Genomic DNA, 16,736 nt, shown 5'->3' on the forward strand with positions numbered 1-16,736 from the left:
TGAGTCTTTCAGTCCTGGATGGGATGTTTGGAGGCTGAACCCCATTCACACAAGAGGCCGTAGGGTTAAGCTCTTGGGGGTGAAGTCACAAACTAGGCCTCAAGCTGAAGCTCTTGCTTTTTCCCCCTTCCTTCCTTTCCCCTTACAGTGAATGTAACTCTGGATCCAGAAACAGCCAATCATGCCGGCTTTGATGTCTCCGAAGATCAAAAAAGTGTCAGAAGAATTAGGCCAGATGAAGGAAAATATATTTTCTCAGATTTTTATGTCCTTGGCTGTCAGACGTTCTCAACAGGGAGACATTTCTGGGAAGTAATTGTAGGAGATGAAACAGAATGGGATATAGGGGTTATTAAGAAGACACTGAACTTTACAAATGTTGATGAGCAGACCAGGCGGTGGATGTTTGGAAAATTCGTATGGGGATACTGGGCCTTCTCTAAATTAGAATACTTTGATTGGTACTTGGATGAGAAGCCCAAGAGGATCCGCGTCTCTCTCAACTGCGAAGGGGGACAAGTGAGCTTCTTTGATGCCAGCACAGGAACTCTGCTCCATACATTCTCAGATGCTTCCTTGGTTGGGGAGACCCTTCGGCCCTGTTTCTGTTTGTACGAAGGTGCCTGCCTGATGCTCCCCTAAAAGAAGGGAGAACCATAAGCAAAACCTTGGAAAAATCCCTATTTGCCAAGTGGTGGTCTCTGAAAGCCTTTAAAACAGAGATTCCTCAGCTTTTTGCTACTTCAGCTTCCTTTATTCTTCTATGCCGCCCTGATCAGTCAATTAGTCTATAAAGGAATAACCTGACCATCATTTCTATTTCTCTGGATAAAAAAAACACAAGGTGTCCTAGGAGATTTGTAGGCGTTAGCATCATGTGTTCAGGTGTTTCAGCATTAAAGGTACCTTAGAGCTAAGCCTGTTAATCATGATTTTATATGTCTGTCACAGATCTCCATCCCATTTATGGATCATGTTTGTTTCTTTAACGTTAATTTCAATCAATGATTTTGTACGTTCCCATAACTCAGGATATTCTGTAATCTTTCCCTTTTTTTCTTCTCCCCTTTGACACATAATTATCATAATCCAATAAACCATTTTAGGGCTTCAGCAAATATTATACCTAATATAAGCTTTAATAGCTTCACAGGATTGTTGTTTTTAAATAAATCCTAGTATTTTTTCTGTCTTTTTATACTTAGATAAGTTATCTACAACAGTGAGACTACTGGTTGTAATTTTATACATGTCTCATGGATTGTAGTTCCTTCTTTTGCAATTTTAGAGCTTAGGTGGCGCAGTGGTTAGATTGCAGCACTGCAGGCTACTTCAGCTGACTGCAGTTCTGCAGTTCGGCTGTTCAAATCTCACCAGCTCAAGGTTGACTCAGCCTTCCATCCTTCCGAGGTGGGTAAAATGAGGACCCGGATTGTTGGGGGCAATATGCTGACTCTGTAAACCGCTTAGAGAGGGCTGAAAGCCCTATGAAGCGGTATATAAGTCTAACTGCTATTGCTATTATGCCAATAAATGTATTCAGTGCAATACATAGAAACAGAAGATGCACAAAAAACGAAAAAATAAAACGTACCATCTATTATCAAGATACAAAACATGAGCGCTCTGTGCCCTAAATGTGTCAACTGGCTCAAGCCAAAAGTAAAAAAGGATTGTTAATAGAATTGTAAAAATGACATACATTATTAAATAAATACATTATTTGAGAATGACTGGCTCAAAGTTATCAACTGGCTTTCATGGCTAAGGCAGGACTTGAACTCAGAGTCTTCCTCTTCCTAGCCTGGTGCCTTAACCACTAGACCAAACTGGATCTGATGCCCATCTCAATATAGAAGCCAGTTTTGGGTTGCCTCCAATTGTTGGCCCCTGGTGGCTACCTGGAGGGATCTCCCTGCAGTTTCCTTGGTAAAGACTCAGGAGTGGATTTCCATTGCCCACTTCCTAGGGCTGAGTGAGAGTGAGGACCAGTCACCCAGCTGGCCTTGTACCTAAGGGAGGATTAGAACTCATGGCTTGTAGCTTGATTTCTTAATCACCACACTAGATTGGCTTCTTCTTTTACTCAAGTTAATTTTAGTTATTCAATAAAATGCAAAGTGTCTTAAAGCAAGTAGGAAAAACAGTGTTATTCTCTCTCAGTCCCACCCACCTCAGAGGGTTGTTGGGAAAATGAGAAGCGAAGATGTGTTGGGTTGGTTTGTCACCTTGAGTTATTTGTAAAAATAATAAAAGCAGGAAAAACACAATAAATAAGGGGAGGGAAACCTAACTCTGATATGGTGACTTTGAATCCTGAGAACCGATCTCTGGAACACCTCAAAGCATCTCAACAACTGAAGATTGAGGAGTTTCTGTTGGCAAAGGAGCAAATGAGGAATCCTAAGGAACATACCTAATACAGGTAGTCCTGGACTTACAATTGAGCCCCAAATTTCTGCTACCAAGTGAGACAGCTGTTAAGTGAGCTTTGCCCCATTTTAACTGAATCATGGTGGAAGAAAGGAATGAAAATGAGGTTTTGGCAGGAAAGAGGAGGAAAGCAGGGGATAGAGAGAGAGGGAGAGGTGAGTCTCTTTGGGGGCAGAGAAGGGAAGTGGGGCCTCCAGGCTCACCTGGCCTCCACCCCACCAAGTGAGAGTGGGAAGCCACTCAAGAGGACAGGTTGAGGAAAAGTGGAGAAAGGAGGGTGGGGAAAGGTAGGGAAACGTGTGTCAGGAAAGGAGGAGGAAGGAGAGAGATGGAGAGAAAGGGAGGCAGGCAGGGGAATCAATGGAGGAGCAGAGGCAGCTGCAGGAGAGACCAGCAAGAGAAGCAGGTGACAGAGAGGAGGAAGAGGAAGAAAGGCCGACCAATCCAACCGTGTGATCCGCCTGCTGAGAGGAGACTCCAGAGGGGACCGGCTGGAAGGAGAAGACGGCAGAGTCCAGCCGAGCAGGGCAACTGGAGGTGCCTGAGCAAAGGGAGCAGAGTGGAGTGGGAGCCACAAGGAATGGACTGAGTCAGGGGAAGGAGCCTGGAGGGTTGGAAAAGAGGGCTGGGGGAACCTGGACCCCAGTGACCCTTTTGGGGGTAGCGCCTCCATGACGCTCTTTCTTGTCATGGTTGTTAAGTGAATCACTGCAGTTGTTAAGTTAGCCAAATGGTTGCTAAGTGAATACGGCTTCCCCATTGACTTTGCTTGGCAGAAGATCACAAAGGATGACCACATGTCTTGGGGACCCTCCAAGCGTCATAAATACGAGCCAATTGCCAAGCGACTTAATTTTGTTCAAGTAATTATGAGGATGCTGCAATGGTCATAAGTGTGAAACACTGTCATAAGACACTTTAATACATATACATTAAAATGAGAAATGTTAAAATGCTTATTATGTGACTTCACATTTGCCAAATTGAGAGTGACTGATCTTCCATTGTTGACTCCCCCTGCGGTTCTTCCTGCTGTGCAACATCTCCCTGCTTGAGGGGGAGCAGGGCCTTTGAAGGAGGGGCCTGTGAGGATCAAAGGGAAAATGGGATTGGCTAGCAATGGGACGGTTCCTCCCCTTTGGGGGGGGGGAGTAGGGAAAGAGGAAATGTGGGTGGAGCTATGGGGAAGGAGAGGGCAGAAGGGAATTTTAGAGGCAGTTTGGCAGTAAGTTTGTCTTGGAAAATTAGGCCTGCAAAGTTGAAGGACTTGACACACAGCCTTTGCCAATCCACAGCAGCTCTAAACAAACCTAGTTTAGTTGGCCAACCAAATGCAGTTCAGATAAGTTTACCTGCGCTTGTAAGTATGGTTGCAAGGGAGGAAAAGACCTGTTGACCTAAATGGGACGTATGAGTTTAGGGGTATAATAATAATAAGAATATTTCCTTGAATAATAATTCCTTGAAAATGAAGTTTCTCATAGACCGACTTACAAATCACTGAAAGGGGTTGCAGAAGTAGGAAAAAAAATAAATTTCTTTGCTGAGTATTATTCGAATCCTGCTGATATGAACATGTCCGCGCAATTTACTTGGCAATATGATGGTGGTTTGTCATGGCTTCTACCTGGAAGATTTAAAGTTTCTTTTACTTAGAGCTACAGGTTGAATAATTGTAGTCAATCGTTTTCCTCAGATAAACGGAGCCAAACAGGAAATGTAAATAAATCACCAGGCTAAGTTGAAATACAGTGTTTTTCAATGGTGATGAAACTGAACAGAATTTAATTCCTTTTATGTAGATTGTGAGGAATTGATCTGCTAATAAAAAACCATCCTATTTTTAGCCCAGCATGAACACATAGTTAGGAACAGAATTGTTACCTCAGAGTGTCAATTAGCACAAAGAAGGATGCAACAACTTTAAACTCTAAAAACAATAGAGTTTTTAGTGATTTTATAAGTTAGAATACGGACTTTAAAATTTTAGATGATGGGGTTAAGTCATATAGTACTTCCATTTAACAGACTAGATGATAAAATGTTAAACCTCCCTAGGTTGAAGGTTTTCCTGCAACATAAATATGGGATATTAAAAAGAGATTTAGATGTGAATGTTATGGAAATTAGGTCTTTATAGTTTCCAGGACCTAAATCTATTTAGTTACTACCGCAGTAGCCTCAGTCATATTAGTGGTGCCTTCCTTCCTTCTCTTCCTCCCTCCCAACACAGAGAGGTCTTCACCTGGTGCCAAAATGAGGCCACTATGGGTGCCAACTGAGGGTCTCTGGGGAGGGCATTCCATAAATGAGGTGCCATCTCCAAAATGGCAAGATAGAGGAAGGGGCTTGGGAGTGTCCATGTCCCCTTGGGGAGCCCACTGTGACTAAGGAAACCTCCCCCAAAAGCACTTGAACAAAGGGCTATAAGATGTTCTCCACCCACCAGATCTCCCTGTCCTAGCTTGGCTTGAGACCACTAATGGCTCTTTCTATCCATCTTTTGCCTTAAGGGAAATCATTGGTCAAACTTTCCATCCAGCAAATGCTCCCATTCCACATTCTACATATTCCATACTCTACAAGGCAGACTTTGCCCAGTTTGAAAGCTTCTCCTGATCCATTTCCTGATTGGCTGGCTGGGAAAGGGACAGTCCAGGGAAGTCTTCTTCTGCCAGATATTCATATTAGAAGTTCGAGAAAGGATTATAATTTCTACATTCTCCTGTATCTCTGAGACACCCCATCCATTGCAGCATTGGCTTTGGGGTTTTATCAAGGGTTTCTCCCAGTTTCTCCCATGCAAGTTTTACTCCATTCCATCCCATAAATGATTCCTTCTTCCTATTTTTTTTTAAAGCATTTTCCTCTTTAACAATTGGTTGCCTCGATAATAATTGGTGGTGAATCCATCCCATGGATGTTTCTTTCTCCCCAGGTGTTTTCAATAGCTTTCCCTTTAGCAGATACTTGGATCAGTAATTGATTGGGGGTCCCTCCCAAAAATATTTGCTTCTTCGCAGATTTTAAAAAGATTTTATCCCTAGATTTCACAAAGCAGCACTTTGTTCTGCATCTTTTGATAAAAACAGGATCGGCAACCTAATCGCCAACGTCCGATGACGAATACGGGGGAAGGAGGAGGAGGAGGAGGAAGAGGAGGAGGAGGGGAAGGAGGGAGAAGAAGCTAAAAACTCCTCCCTCCCCTTTGACGAGCTGATGGTGCCAATAATAACTGATCAGTGGTCCGTCCCGTGAATTTCTGCTACACCTCAATTTTTCCTTTTTAAAATCCTGTAGTTCTTCTTTAAGAAGCCAGCGAAGATGACCGCAAGAGCAACAACAAATCACTTCGGTTTCCTGCCTGGGCGGAACCCAAAGGCGTTTCCTGATTTGGAGGAAAAGAAATGAAACTTAACTTTCTCTTTCCTTTCCCTGCAGAGAAGACGATGATGGCGGGTGTTCCGTCCTTGCCTGTTTTGCTGGAAGAAGCCACCTGCTCCATTTGCCTGGACTTCTTCAAGGACCCCGTGCTCATCCCGCGGTGCGGCCACAACTTCTGCCGGGACTGCCTGACCCGCAGTTGGGGGCATCGGAATCGGAGGCTTCCTGCCCCCAGTGCAGACAGACCTTCGCGCCCCGCAGCCTCCTCCCCAACAGGCAGCTGGCGCGGGTGCTGGAAGAAGTCAGGCGATGCGGAGGTCCTAAGGGCGAGGAAGGAGAGACCTTTTGCCCGAAACACCGGGAGCCCCTCAAGCTCTTTTGTACGGACCACGAGACCCTCATCTGCCTGGTCTGCGACCGATCCAAAGAGCACAAGAGCCACTCGGTGATCCCTGCGGAGGAGGCTTTCCAGGAATACCAGGTAGGAATCAGCCAGGAGGGGCGTCCAGATCCTTGCCCTTCCTGGCCATCCTGAGATCTCTTTACTTGCTTTCTCTCTGGTCTGCAAACTGGGTTTAGCCTGCCGGAGATGCTCATCAGAACCAGACTGAAGAGGCCTTTCAAAGGACTTTTATTCAGCAAAAGGGTCTCCGCAGTTAAAGGAGCCCAGACCCCAACCTGAACCATATATAAATGCAAATTTTATAGAGTTAAGATTAAGGTTCCTTGACAAGTGTTTCTTTTGATTTCTTGTCCTGGCCTACTTTACCCTCATATCTCATACATTGCATATTTATGCTAATAAGCTTTCTTGTCAAAAGGGATGTTTTCTATTATTATAATAAGCTAGAAGTTACCAAAGTTGATATCTACATGTGTTAGGTAGCATCCTTCTAACTGGAGTCCTTCTAACCTTCTTGTAACTTTCTTGTTGCTAGGCAGCAGAAGTCTCCCCCCCCCCCCCCCATTTGTTACTGCTCTTATTACACTCATCTGCCACTTTCTGCCTGGGCCATTCCTTTAACAAACTTCCCCAATTCCAACCCGAGACCTTCACCTCCTGCTTTATCCTTTGTGCCTGCAATTTTTTTTGAAGAGTTACCATACTCCTTGACTTACAACCATTCGTTTAGTGACTGTTCAAAGTTACAACACCATTGAAAAAAGTGTCTTCTGATGACAATTGTAGCATCCCTGATCAAAATTCTAACGCTTGGCATGTATTTATGACAATTGCAGAGTCCTGGGTCAGGTGATCCCCTTTTGCCACCTTCTGACAAGCGAAGTCAATTGGGAAGCTGGAATCACTTTACAATGTATTACCAAGTGATCAACTGCAGTGATTCACTTAACAACTGCGGCAAAAACATCACTGAACTTTTATTGCTTAGCAAGGGAAATTGCCTGTAGGGAGAAATAGGCTCCCTTTGCCAGCTCCCTTTCCACATTTGCTCTAGAGCAAAATCGTCATGGAGTCCCCCAAAATCTTGAGTGCAGACCCCGAAAAGCACTCCTGCTGGATGAGGCCAAACTTTCATTTCTCAGTGATGCTTCTGGGGTGAGTGCAATCAGGAGACTCCGGCTTCTCCCTTTAATGTCCTTGCAGGTAGTCCTTGACTTAGAACTGTTCGTTCAGTGACTGTTCGAAGTTACAACCTCAATGAAAAAAGTGACATATTTTTCACCCTTATGATCATTGCAGGCATTCCGTGGTCCCATGATTAAAGTTTGGACGTTTGCCACTGTCATATATTTATCACGATTGAATATACTATATCTTTTAACTGGGTCTTCCCTCCGATGTAATTCTTTGTGGAAAAGAAACTCAAAACTTTTATTTTCTCTCCAGAGGAAGGTGGAGGATTGCCTGAAGGCTCAGAAGGAGCAGAAAGAAAAAATAGCTTCATACAAAAGAGACACAGAGGAAAAAGTGCAGGAGATGCTTGTAAGTATTGATCAGAAGGTGAGGAGCTTCTGAGCTAATAGGAAGGAGAAGCCCATCCGCCACCTTTAATAACAGGCATCCTGTGTTTTAGTACAAGTTCTGACTTAAAGGAAATTCAAGATAAAGACGGTGTTAGGGCAGTGAGCTTGTTCTTAACCTGGGGACTTATATGTCCCCATTGTCTGAATGAGCCACAGTTGGGTTTAAGTGCACCTATCCCATGAGTTGTGTTTTATGCAATGGGTTTGGCTTCCTTAATAAATTAATGGAAACCATATTTCATCTTGTGGAAAACATTGTGAAGTCAAATATTTTTCTGTCCCCTTTTTGAAAATCCCTGATTGCCAAGAAAATTTTCATGAGAGATCATTTAAGCCTTTTTTCTTTCTTTTTAGAAACCTTTCCCCCCTGTGTTTTTTAATATCAAAAAGGTTTTTTTTTTCCCTTAGGAAATTCTCCCACCTGGATTCTTCAAGGAATCCATTTCATTATTATAAAAATAAAAATAATTAAGTAAAATAATTAAAATAAAAGTTTGCCTTTGCTTTTTTTCTTTCTTGTTCCAGGACATCATCAAAAAAGAGAGAGAAAATGTAGTGGCTGAATTCAGAGAGCTACAACTCTGGTTAGAAGGACAGGAGAAGCTTCTATTGACTAGAATGGAAGAGACGGAGAAGGATATTATGGCAAAAAAGGAGGAGGGTTTGGCCAGGTACATGGAGGAACTCTGCTCTCTTGACCATCTCATCCAGGAGATAGAAGAGAAGCTTCAGCAGCCAGCCAGCAAACTCTTACAGGTCAGGCAGGAAGTGGAGATCATAGAATCCTAGGGCTGGAAGGGACCTTGGAGGACTCCAATCCTTTGCCCAAGGCAGGAGTCCTTATACCATCCCGAAAACATGGTTGTCCAAAGTGTTATTGGAAGCCTCCAGTGATGGACAAGTCAGTACTCTGGGAGGGAAGCTGTTCCAGTGGTTAATCATTCTCACTGTCGGGAAATTCTTCCTTATTTTAGGTTGGATCTCCTTGTGATGAGCTTCCACCCTGGGCCTCTTGTTCTGCCCTTAGGTGCTACAGAGACTAAATCGATGCACTTTTCTCTATGACAGCCATTCAAGTATTGGGAGATGGCTGTAGTGCCTTCCACAGAATACTCTTTTTGACTCTTTCTTTTTTTTCCTTTTCCATAAATTTAGTCAAAATTAAAATAGTGAAAAGTACAAATGGAAATAGAGAAAATAGGGAAATGGAGAAGGATAAGAATAGGGAAGAAGTGTAGGATAAAGAAAAAGGGGAAAAATGTCTCTGAACTTTTTTTCTGCACAGTAAAATACAAAATAAAATTACAGTCTCAACTTTTTATTTTTGCAAATTTAGTCATTATTAGCCATGTCTAAAAAAACAGTCTAATAAGGAAAATCAAGAATCTATTTTTTTTTAATCTCAAACACAACATTTAGAAGCAGCTTCAAAGTAGAAACAATGGGTTTCTAATTACACCAGTCAATTTTGTCATTTTTTCTACCTCCATCTCTTTTTCCATCCATTCTTCTCTTGTGGAGATTGATATTTCTTTCCATGTCTCCATGTAGGATTCTGGCTGCACTCGACCAAGTTCAAAATCTTTTTTTCAACTCCTCATTTAGAAATCTTTTTGGCTCTTTCTATGGAAAGGAACGGTCATTAAATGAATTACTTAGTCAAGGACTACCTGTAATGGCTAAGAGCTACATAATGTAATACAGAAAAAGCAGGCCATGCGAGAAGCAAGAATTCAAAGTCATGGTCACTGTCTGTATTCTTCACAATAGGGGATGTGGTGGTGGGTGTTCTTTGTAGGGTCTCCCCCTCCCCTTAATCTCCAGGGACAGGAGAAACCCAACACTGATGACCTTCTACAAAGTATTATAACCACTTGGATTCCCCAAAGTGCCTTCATTCTGGAAGCATAAATGCAGGGTATTTTTTTTTATCCTATTGATGCACTATTTTGTTTTTCCAATATTGTAATTGTTTTGGATTCAACTGGGGCATAATTTTTCTTAGGCAAAAAAGTAAAAACAATACCTCCCCAAAAGAGGTTGAAGATCTGGAGAGAAAAGAGCAATGGGATTTTTTTCACTGACAAAAATGAAAGTAGTTTATATGTTTGTTAGTGTCTGATTGTCCAGAGGTTTCACTCATTTATTATGTGAATGTAAGAGTGTAATTTTATTCATAGGAAATGCTTTGTCTCTTTATTTTTCAGGACATTGGAGGCATCTTGAAGAAGTAAGTAAATCCACCCTTTTCTTTATAGTCTTAGAGATCAGCAGCTCCTCCAGCAGTATTTCTATTTTGGAAAGTGCCGTTTGTATTTAGCAGTATTTGAATGTAAAGACAACGTACTGTATTTCAGGGCCTTTTAGACATTTCCTCAAATAACACAATATAATTAGCAGTATTTGATATGGTGAATTGTTAGTCTGTCACACACTCAGGCAGATGTTTAGATTGAATTTGGCCATTTTATCCACCTATTGAGTCCTTCCCAAGAAGAGAAAGATCTTTGATGGTTTTCAAGATATCATTGTAGGATGTAAGTTGTTCCAAGTAATGCAACTGTCATAAATGTATGCCAGTTTCGAAGCACCTAAAACCGACCACTTGTTCCACTTGGTCTCTATTGATAACCAAGGCCTGGATGTCTGAACTATTCCTTCCGTAGTCCACTATAAGGTCCTTGGTCTTACTGGTTTTAAGGACCAAATTATTGTCTCCACACCATGAAAGCAATTGGTTCACCTCATATCAATAGGCAGACTCATCTCCTCCCTCCCCCGCAGAGATGATTCCCACAACTGTTGTATCATCTACAAATTTAATAATAGTATTACTGGCGTGAGTGGGAATGCAGTCATGTACATAAAGAGTATAGAGTAAACTCAACACACAACCCTGTGGTATACCACTGTTAAGAATTAGGGCAGAGGAGGTTTGATTGCCTCATCTGACTGGCCAGATGGGAAATCCATAATCCAAATGCAGATTGAATGAGAAAGCCCAAGGTTCTTATGTTTAGACACTAGTGTACGTGGAGGAATTGTGTTAAATGCAGAACTAAAATCCCTCAAGATCAGTTTAAATGTTATATCCATCGTCTAATTACCTACATCACCCATATTAGTCACCGGTCATCAGTCCATTGGTAAGATACAATCCATTGTTTTGGCCAAGATATTCACAAGAATTTTGAAGTGTAGGGAGCCCAAACTTGAATCTTAGTTGCTTCTACTAGATCTCTCGTTTAACTTGATGAAGGTGGATGAGTGCAGTTCGGAGTCAGGATCCACTGAGTCATCATGGTGCCCATATTTGAATAGACAGCCAGAGAAATGATTGAAGCCTGGGAAATGGGGGCCCTTATCAGTCAACAGGAGTGCTGATTTACCACTAGTTTACCAAGTACTTAGGATCCGGGATGGGGCAACACAAGAAAACAACAATCAATGACTTAATAGCTGGCCATCAATACCCCATGTAACAACTAAAAGCTACACACAACCAATCACCACATAAATATAAATCGTACAACAGCCCAGTGCACACATTCTGGGGGGAGGGAGGGAGAGGTTCCTTGAAGATGGGCTCTTTGGCTTGTGACCAACACCAGCTGGATCCTGTCACTAGCCAATCCTCAAGCACCATCTGGTGTTTAGAAAGCTTCTATTGGCAGATTGATAACGGTTACAGGAACTGGGCATGGTTGGTCTAGGGAAGAGAAGGAGGGCTTTCAGCCCTCTCTAAGCGGTTTACAGAATCAGCTTATTGCCCCCACAGTCTGGGTCCTCATTTCACCCACCTCGGAAGGATGGAAGGCTGAGTCAAACTTGAGCCGGTGAGATTAGAACCACTAAACTGCAGATAACATTCAGCTGAAGTGGCCTGCAGTACTGCACCCTAACCACTGCGCCACCTCAGATGGCAGTGTTCCAATATTTGAGGGTCTGTCACAGAGGAAGGAGTTCAACCTGTTTTCCAAAGCACCTGAAGGCCAGACAAGGAATAATCGATGGAAACTAATGAAGGAGAGATTCAACCTGGAAATTAGGAGAAATTTTCTGACTGAGGAGAATGAACCACTGCGACAGCTTTCCTTTGGACGTTGTGGGAGCTTCATCACTGGAAGCTTTCAAGAAGAGACCGGAGTGTCATCTGTCAGAAACGATGTGAAGCCTCCTGCTTGGGCAGGGGAGAGGGGGTTGGACTAGATGACCTACAAGGTCCCTTCCAACTCTGTTATTTTGTCTTGCCAGGTACCAGGCTAAGGAAACGTATGAGAATCCGGAGGATTTACTTCTAGAGCCAAAGTGGACAATCTGGGATTACAGTGATACCACTGTGCTTCTGAAAAGTGCCATGAAAAAATTGAGAGGTAATAAACAGCCGCTGAGGTTTTATGCTGGATGACAGTTTGAGCATCCGAGAGAGATTCTCGTTGGTTTCACATGCATCAAAGAGGGATCGATTTCAGGATCAGAGGTGAAGTTATGTTTGTAAGTTGACACTACCTGTATTCTTTGCATGCTGAATCTAAGTGCACTGATCACAGGGGAAGCAGAATCAGCTTCCACTTATTCTATGTATAATGGAATAAATAGAGATAGTTCTTGACTTACAACCTCAGTTGAGCTGAACATTTCAGTTGCTAAGCAAGTGCCCCCATTTTCGAAACATTTTTGCCACAAAAAAATCACGAAAATCACGGTTGTTAAGTGAATCATGGTTGATAAAGGAATCTGGCTCCATGCATTGGTTTTGCCTGTCAGAAGCTCCCCAGAGAGGTTGAGGAGGACAATCCCTGAACCATGAGATACTGCAACCATGGTAAATACAAGCTGGTTCCCAGGGCCCGAATTTTGATCATGTGACTGGGGAGGCTGCAACAGTCGTATGTATGAGAACCGGTCATAAATCACTTTTGTCAGTGGCGCTGTAACTTCACTACACAAATAGTTGAGAACTACCTGTATACGGAATATATAGTAGAATATATTTATACCTGATGGAATATATATAGCCAACAATGGCATTTTGGCTTGTGGCTTTCCATATTTCCTGATTTGAGTCTAAGGAAAGCAAACCAGGGTATCTGAAGGGAGGCCCTTCTGCTGCTCCAATTCCAGTGATGAGATGCTGAATTTCTCCCTTTTCTTCCCCAGATACTCTGGAAAGTGGATTTCAACTACATAAAGGTAAATATGAGTTGTAGGAATTGCAATTGCTTGCTATTTTAAGCTCTGATGCCAGTAACTTTAAGAAAAACAGAATAGATGACTTTGATTATGCAGTAAACTTTAATGATTTTATGATCTTTGAAGAATTACTTGCCATTTATATGTACAACATGAGCTAATGCAGAGGAGACAAAATCCTTGTGTGTCTGATCACACTTGGCCAAATAAAGCTGCTGTTCTTTTCTGTTCTGTTCTACTCCTACTCCTCTCCATTCCATTCTACACATCATCTAGAAAACTGAAGCAAATCTTCAGGTGTAGAATGAAATATCTGAACAAATGGGAAAATATGAAAGGAATATTGAATTCCTACCAAGCTAATAACATCTTCTTGATTTTACTGCCTGATTATAAGTTGGTGAGAGATGAGGTCTTTGGGAGCAGAGAAATTAGGTCCTCTGAGTCCAAGGAAATAGCAAGGTTGGAGCATCAGGATTGCCTCTTCCATGTGGGCCATCAGACTGGTGAAAGCAGAGGTTTCCCTTGCAAGATCCTCCCGTTTGGTATATGCCTGTGACACCCTGATGCTCGCAGAGAAAAGGACAGAGCTTCCTCATATCCCATCATGTGCCCCAAGTTCCCTCTGGATTCTGCCAGTTCAGAATTGAAACATGGCAGCCTCTTGTTCTGCCCGATCCTCTGAATTAATGCTCCAGGTAGAGTCCCTGTTCAACCTTGGCTGTTTCACCAAATCAGTGAAGGCAAAGCCAACCACTCTTCACTCCCAATCCCATTAATCTCACCTGCAAGATGGAAGCTAAAGAGAATTGTGCAGGGAGGCTGGAAGAGGTGGAGCACTATGAAGTGCCTGAAGGACTTGGCCAGGAGTCTTCAACCTTTGGCCACTGTAAGGTTGGTGGACTTCAGTTCCCAGAGTTCTCCAGCCAGCATGGCAGCGCTGGAGGGCAATCAGCAGAGGGGAGGCCACATGGGAGACTAGAGACCAGGGGAATTGACCAGTGGAGCCAAGAGACGAAGAGTGAATAGAGGGGCCAAGAGCGGTAGAGGTAATGAACGGATCTTGAAGGGGTGCAGCTTAGTGGTAACTGAAGGGGAGTCAGATAGACTGGAAGATGGGGAAGGTAACCTAAGTGAATGGAACAAGAAGGCCAGAGGGGTGCCAAATGGCTCGGAAGTTAACAGAGGGTGGAAAAAAGATAGTGGGGGAGTTCTTGGAGGAAAGGGAGCAGAGGGGACCTGGAGACTAGCAGCCCCATCGGGGGAATTCTGGGAGTTGAAGTCCACAAGTCTTACAGTTGCCAAAGTTGGAGGACTCTTGACCAGGCAATGGCTTAGGTGTTCTTTAAAAAAACAATGAGTCTTCCAGTCCTAGAGGGGGTGTTTGGAGGCTGAACCCCATTCACACAAGAGGCCGTAGGGTTAAGCTCTTGGGGGTGAAGGCACAAACTAGGCCTCAAGCTGAAGCTCTTATTTTTTTCCCTTTCCTTCCTTTCCCTTTACAGCGAATGTAACTGTGGATCCAGAAACTGCCAATCGTGGCTGCTTTGATGTCTCCAAAGATCAAAAAAGTGTCAAAAGAATTAGGCCAGTTGGAGAAATATATAGTGCTGTCTCAGATTTTTTTGGCTGTCAGACGTTCTCAACAGGGAGACATTTCTGGGAAGTAATTGTAGGAGATGAAACAGGATGGTCTATAGGGGTTACCAACCAGACACTGAAGTTAACAAATGTTGATGAGCAGACCAGGCGGTGGATGCTTGGAAAATTCGAATCGGGATACTGGGCCGTCTCTGAATTAGGATGCTTTGAGTGGTACTTGGATATGGAGCCCAAGAGGATCCGCGTCTCTCTCAACTGCGAAGGGGGACAAGTGAGCTTCTTTGATGCCAGAACCGCAGCTCTGCTCCATACATTATCAGACCCTTCCTTGGTTGGGGAGACCCTTCGACCCCGTTTCTGTTTGTACGAGGCCGATGCCTGCCTGACACTCCCCTAAAAGAAGGGAGAATCATAGGCAAAACCTTGGAAAAATCCCTATTTGCCAAGCGGGGATCTCTGAAAGCCCTTAAAGCAGAGATTCCTCAGCTTTTTGCTATTTCAGCTTCCTTTATTCTTCTATGCCATCCTGATCAATCAATTAGTCTATAAAGGAATAACTTGATCATCATTTCTATTTCTCTGCATAAAAAAGCCGAGGTGTCCTAGGAGCTTTATAGGCTTTAACATCATGTGTTCAGGTGCATCAGCATTAAACATACCTTAGAGCTAAGCCTGTCAATCATGATTTTATATTTCTGTCACAACTTTCCATCCCATTTATGGATGATGCTTGTTTGTTTCATGTTAGTTGCAATCAATGATTGTGTAGGTGCCCATAACTCAGGATATTCTGTAATCTTTTCCTTCTTTTTTCCTTTCCTTTCCCCTTTTTAACCAGTTTCCTTTTGACACATAATTGTCATAAACCAACAAACCATTTTAAGGTTTCAGGAAATATTATACTCAATATCAGCTTTACGGCCTCAGAGGGTTTTTTTTGTTTTACAAATCCTAGTACTTTTTCTATCTTTTTATACTTACGTAGATTATCTACTACAATCGGATTACTGATTGTAGGATTGATTGTAATGTTATAGGTTCTTGTGGGTTGTAGTTCCTTCTTTTGCAAGTTTATGCCAATAAATGTATTCCGTGGGATACATAGAAACTGAAGATGCGCAGAAAACAGAAAAAAATAAAACATACCATCTGTTATCAAGATAGCAAATGTAAGTGTTATGTGCCCTAAATGTGTCTCCTGGCTCAAGACAAAAGTAAAAAAGGATTGTTAATAGAATTGTTAAAAAATGAAATATATTATTAAATAAATACATTATTTGAGAATAACAGTTTTTCCTTCTTGCTTTAAGCCACTCTGCCTTTTATTGAATAACCAAAAGTAACTTGAGTTAAAGAAGAAGCCAATCTAGTGTGGTGGTTAAGAAATGAAGCTGGAAGCCATGGGTTCTAATCCTCCCTTAGGTACAAGGCCAGTTGGGTGACCTTGGACCCTTCACTCTCACTCAGGCCTAGGAAGTTGGCAATGGAAATCCACTCCTGAATCTTTATTCAGTTTGGTCTAGTGGTTAAGGCACCAGGCTAGGAAGAGGAAGACTCTGAATCCAAGTCCTGCCTTAGCCATGAAAGCCAGTTGATAACTTTGAGCCAGTCATTCTCTCTCAGACCAACCCACCTGAAAAGGTTGTTGGGAAAATGAGAGGCGGAAGGTGTGTTGGATAGGTTTGTCACCTTGAGTTATTTGTAAAAATAATAAAAGAAGGATACAGACAATAAATAATAAGGGGAGGGAAACTTAACTCTGGTATGGTGGCTTTGAATGCTGAGAACAGATCTCTGGAACACCTCAAAGCATCTCAACAACTGAAGATTGAGGAGTTTCTGTTGGCAAAGGAGCAAATGAGGAATCCTAAGGAACTTACCTAATACAGGTAGTCCTGGAGTTACAATTGAAGAGGAGGAGGTTTTGGCAGGAAAGAGGAGGAGAGCAGGGAATAGAGAGAGAGGGGTAGGTGAGTCTTTGGGGGGGGGAGAAGAGAATGGGGCCTCTTGGCTCACCTGGTCTCCACCCCACTGTGTGGTGAGGGGAAAGTGACACATGAAGATAGGTTGAGGAAGGGGGGGAGAATGGAGTGAGGGAAAATGGAGAAAGGTGTGCGGGGAAAGGAGGAGGAGAGAAA

At 42.8% G+C, this 16,736-nt stretch overlaps 2 protein-coding genes and 1 pseudogene across 4 annotated transcripts in view; all 3 read left to right on the forward strand.

Annotated features, from left to right (window-relative positions):
• Positions 1 to 1,186, forward strand: part of LOC116503744 (E3 ubiquitin-protein ligase TRIM11-like) — a 30,617-nt gene extending 29,431 nt beyond the window's left edge. For 2 of the 3 annotated variants that reach the window (XM_032210339.1, XM_032210340.1), the window contains exon 7: positions 149 to 1,186. In XM_032210339.1, coding sequence (XP_032066230.1) covers positions 149 to 642 — 494 coding nt within the window. In that variant the 3' untranslated portion in view covers positions 643 to 1,186. The remainder of the gene's footprint in view (positions 1 to 148) is intronic. The other variant, XM_032210338.1, reaches the window with a different exon arrangement.
• The window catches only part of LOC116503746 (zinc finger protein RFP-like), a 73,506-nt gene that overhangs the window by 34,182 nt on the left and 22,588 nt on the right, over positions 1 to 16,736 (forward strand). The window lies entirely within an intron of this gene.
• LOC116503740 lies at positions 5,815 to 15,807 on the forward strand (annotated as a pseudogene).

The sequence above is a fragment of the Thamnophis elegans genome, chromosome 2 (genome assembly GCF_009769535.1).
Source record: "Thamnophis elegans isolate rThaEle1 chromosome 2, rThaEle1.pri, whole genome shotgun sequence".
Taxonomy (NCBI): domain Eukaryota; kingdom Metazoa; phylum Chordata; class Lepidosauria; order Squamata; family Colubridae; genus Thamnophis; species Thamnophis elegans.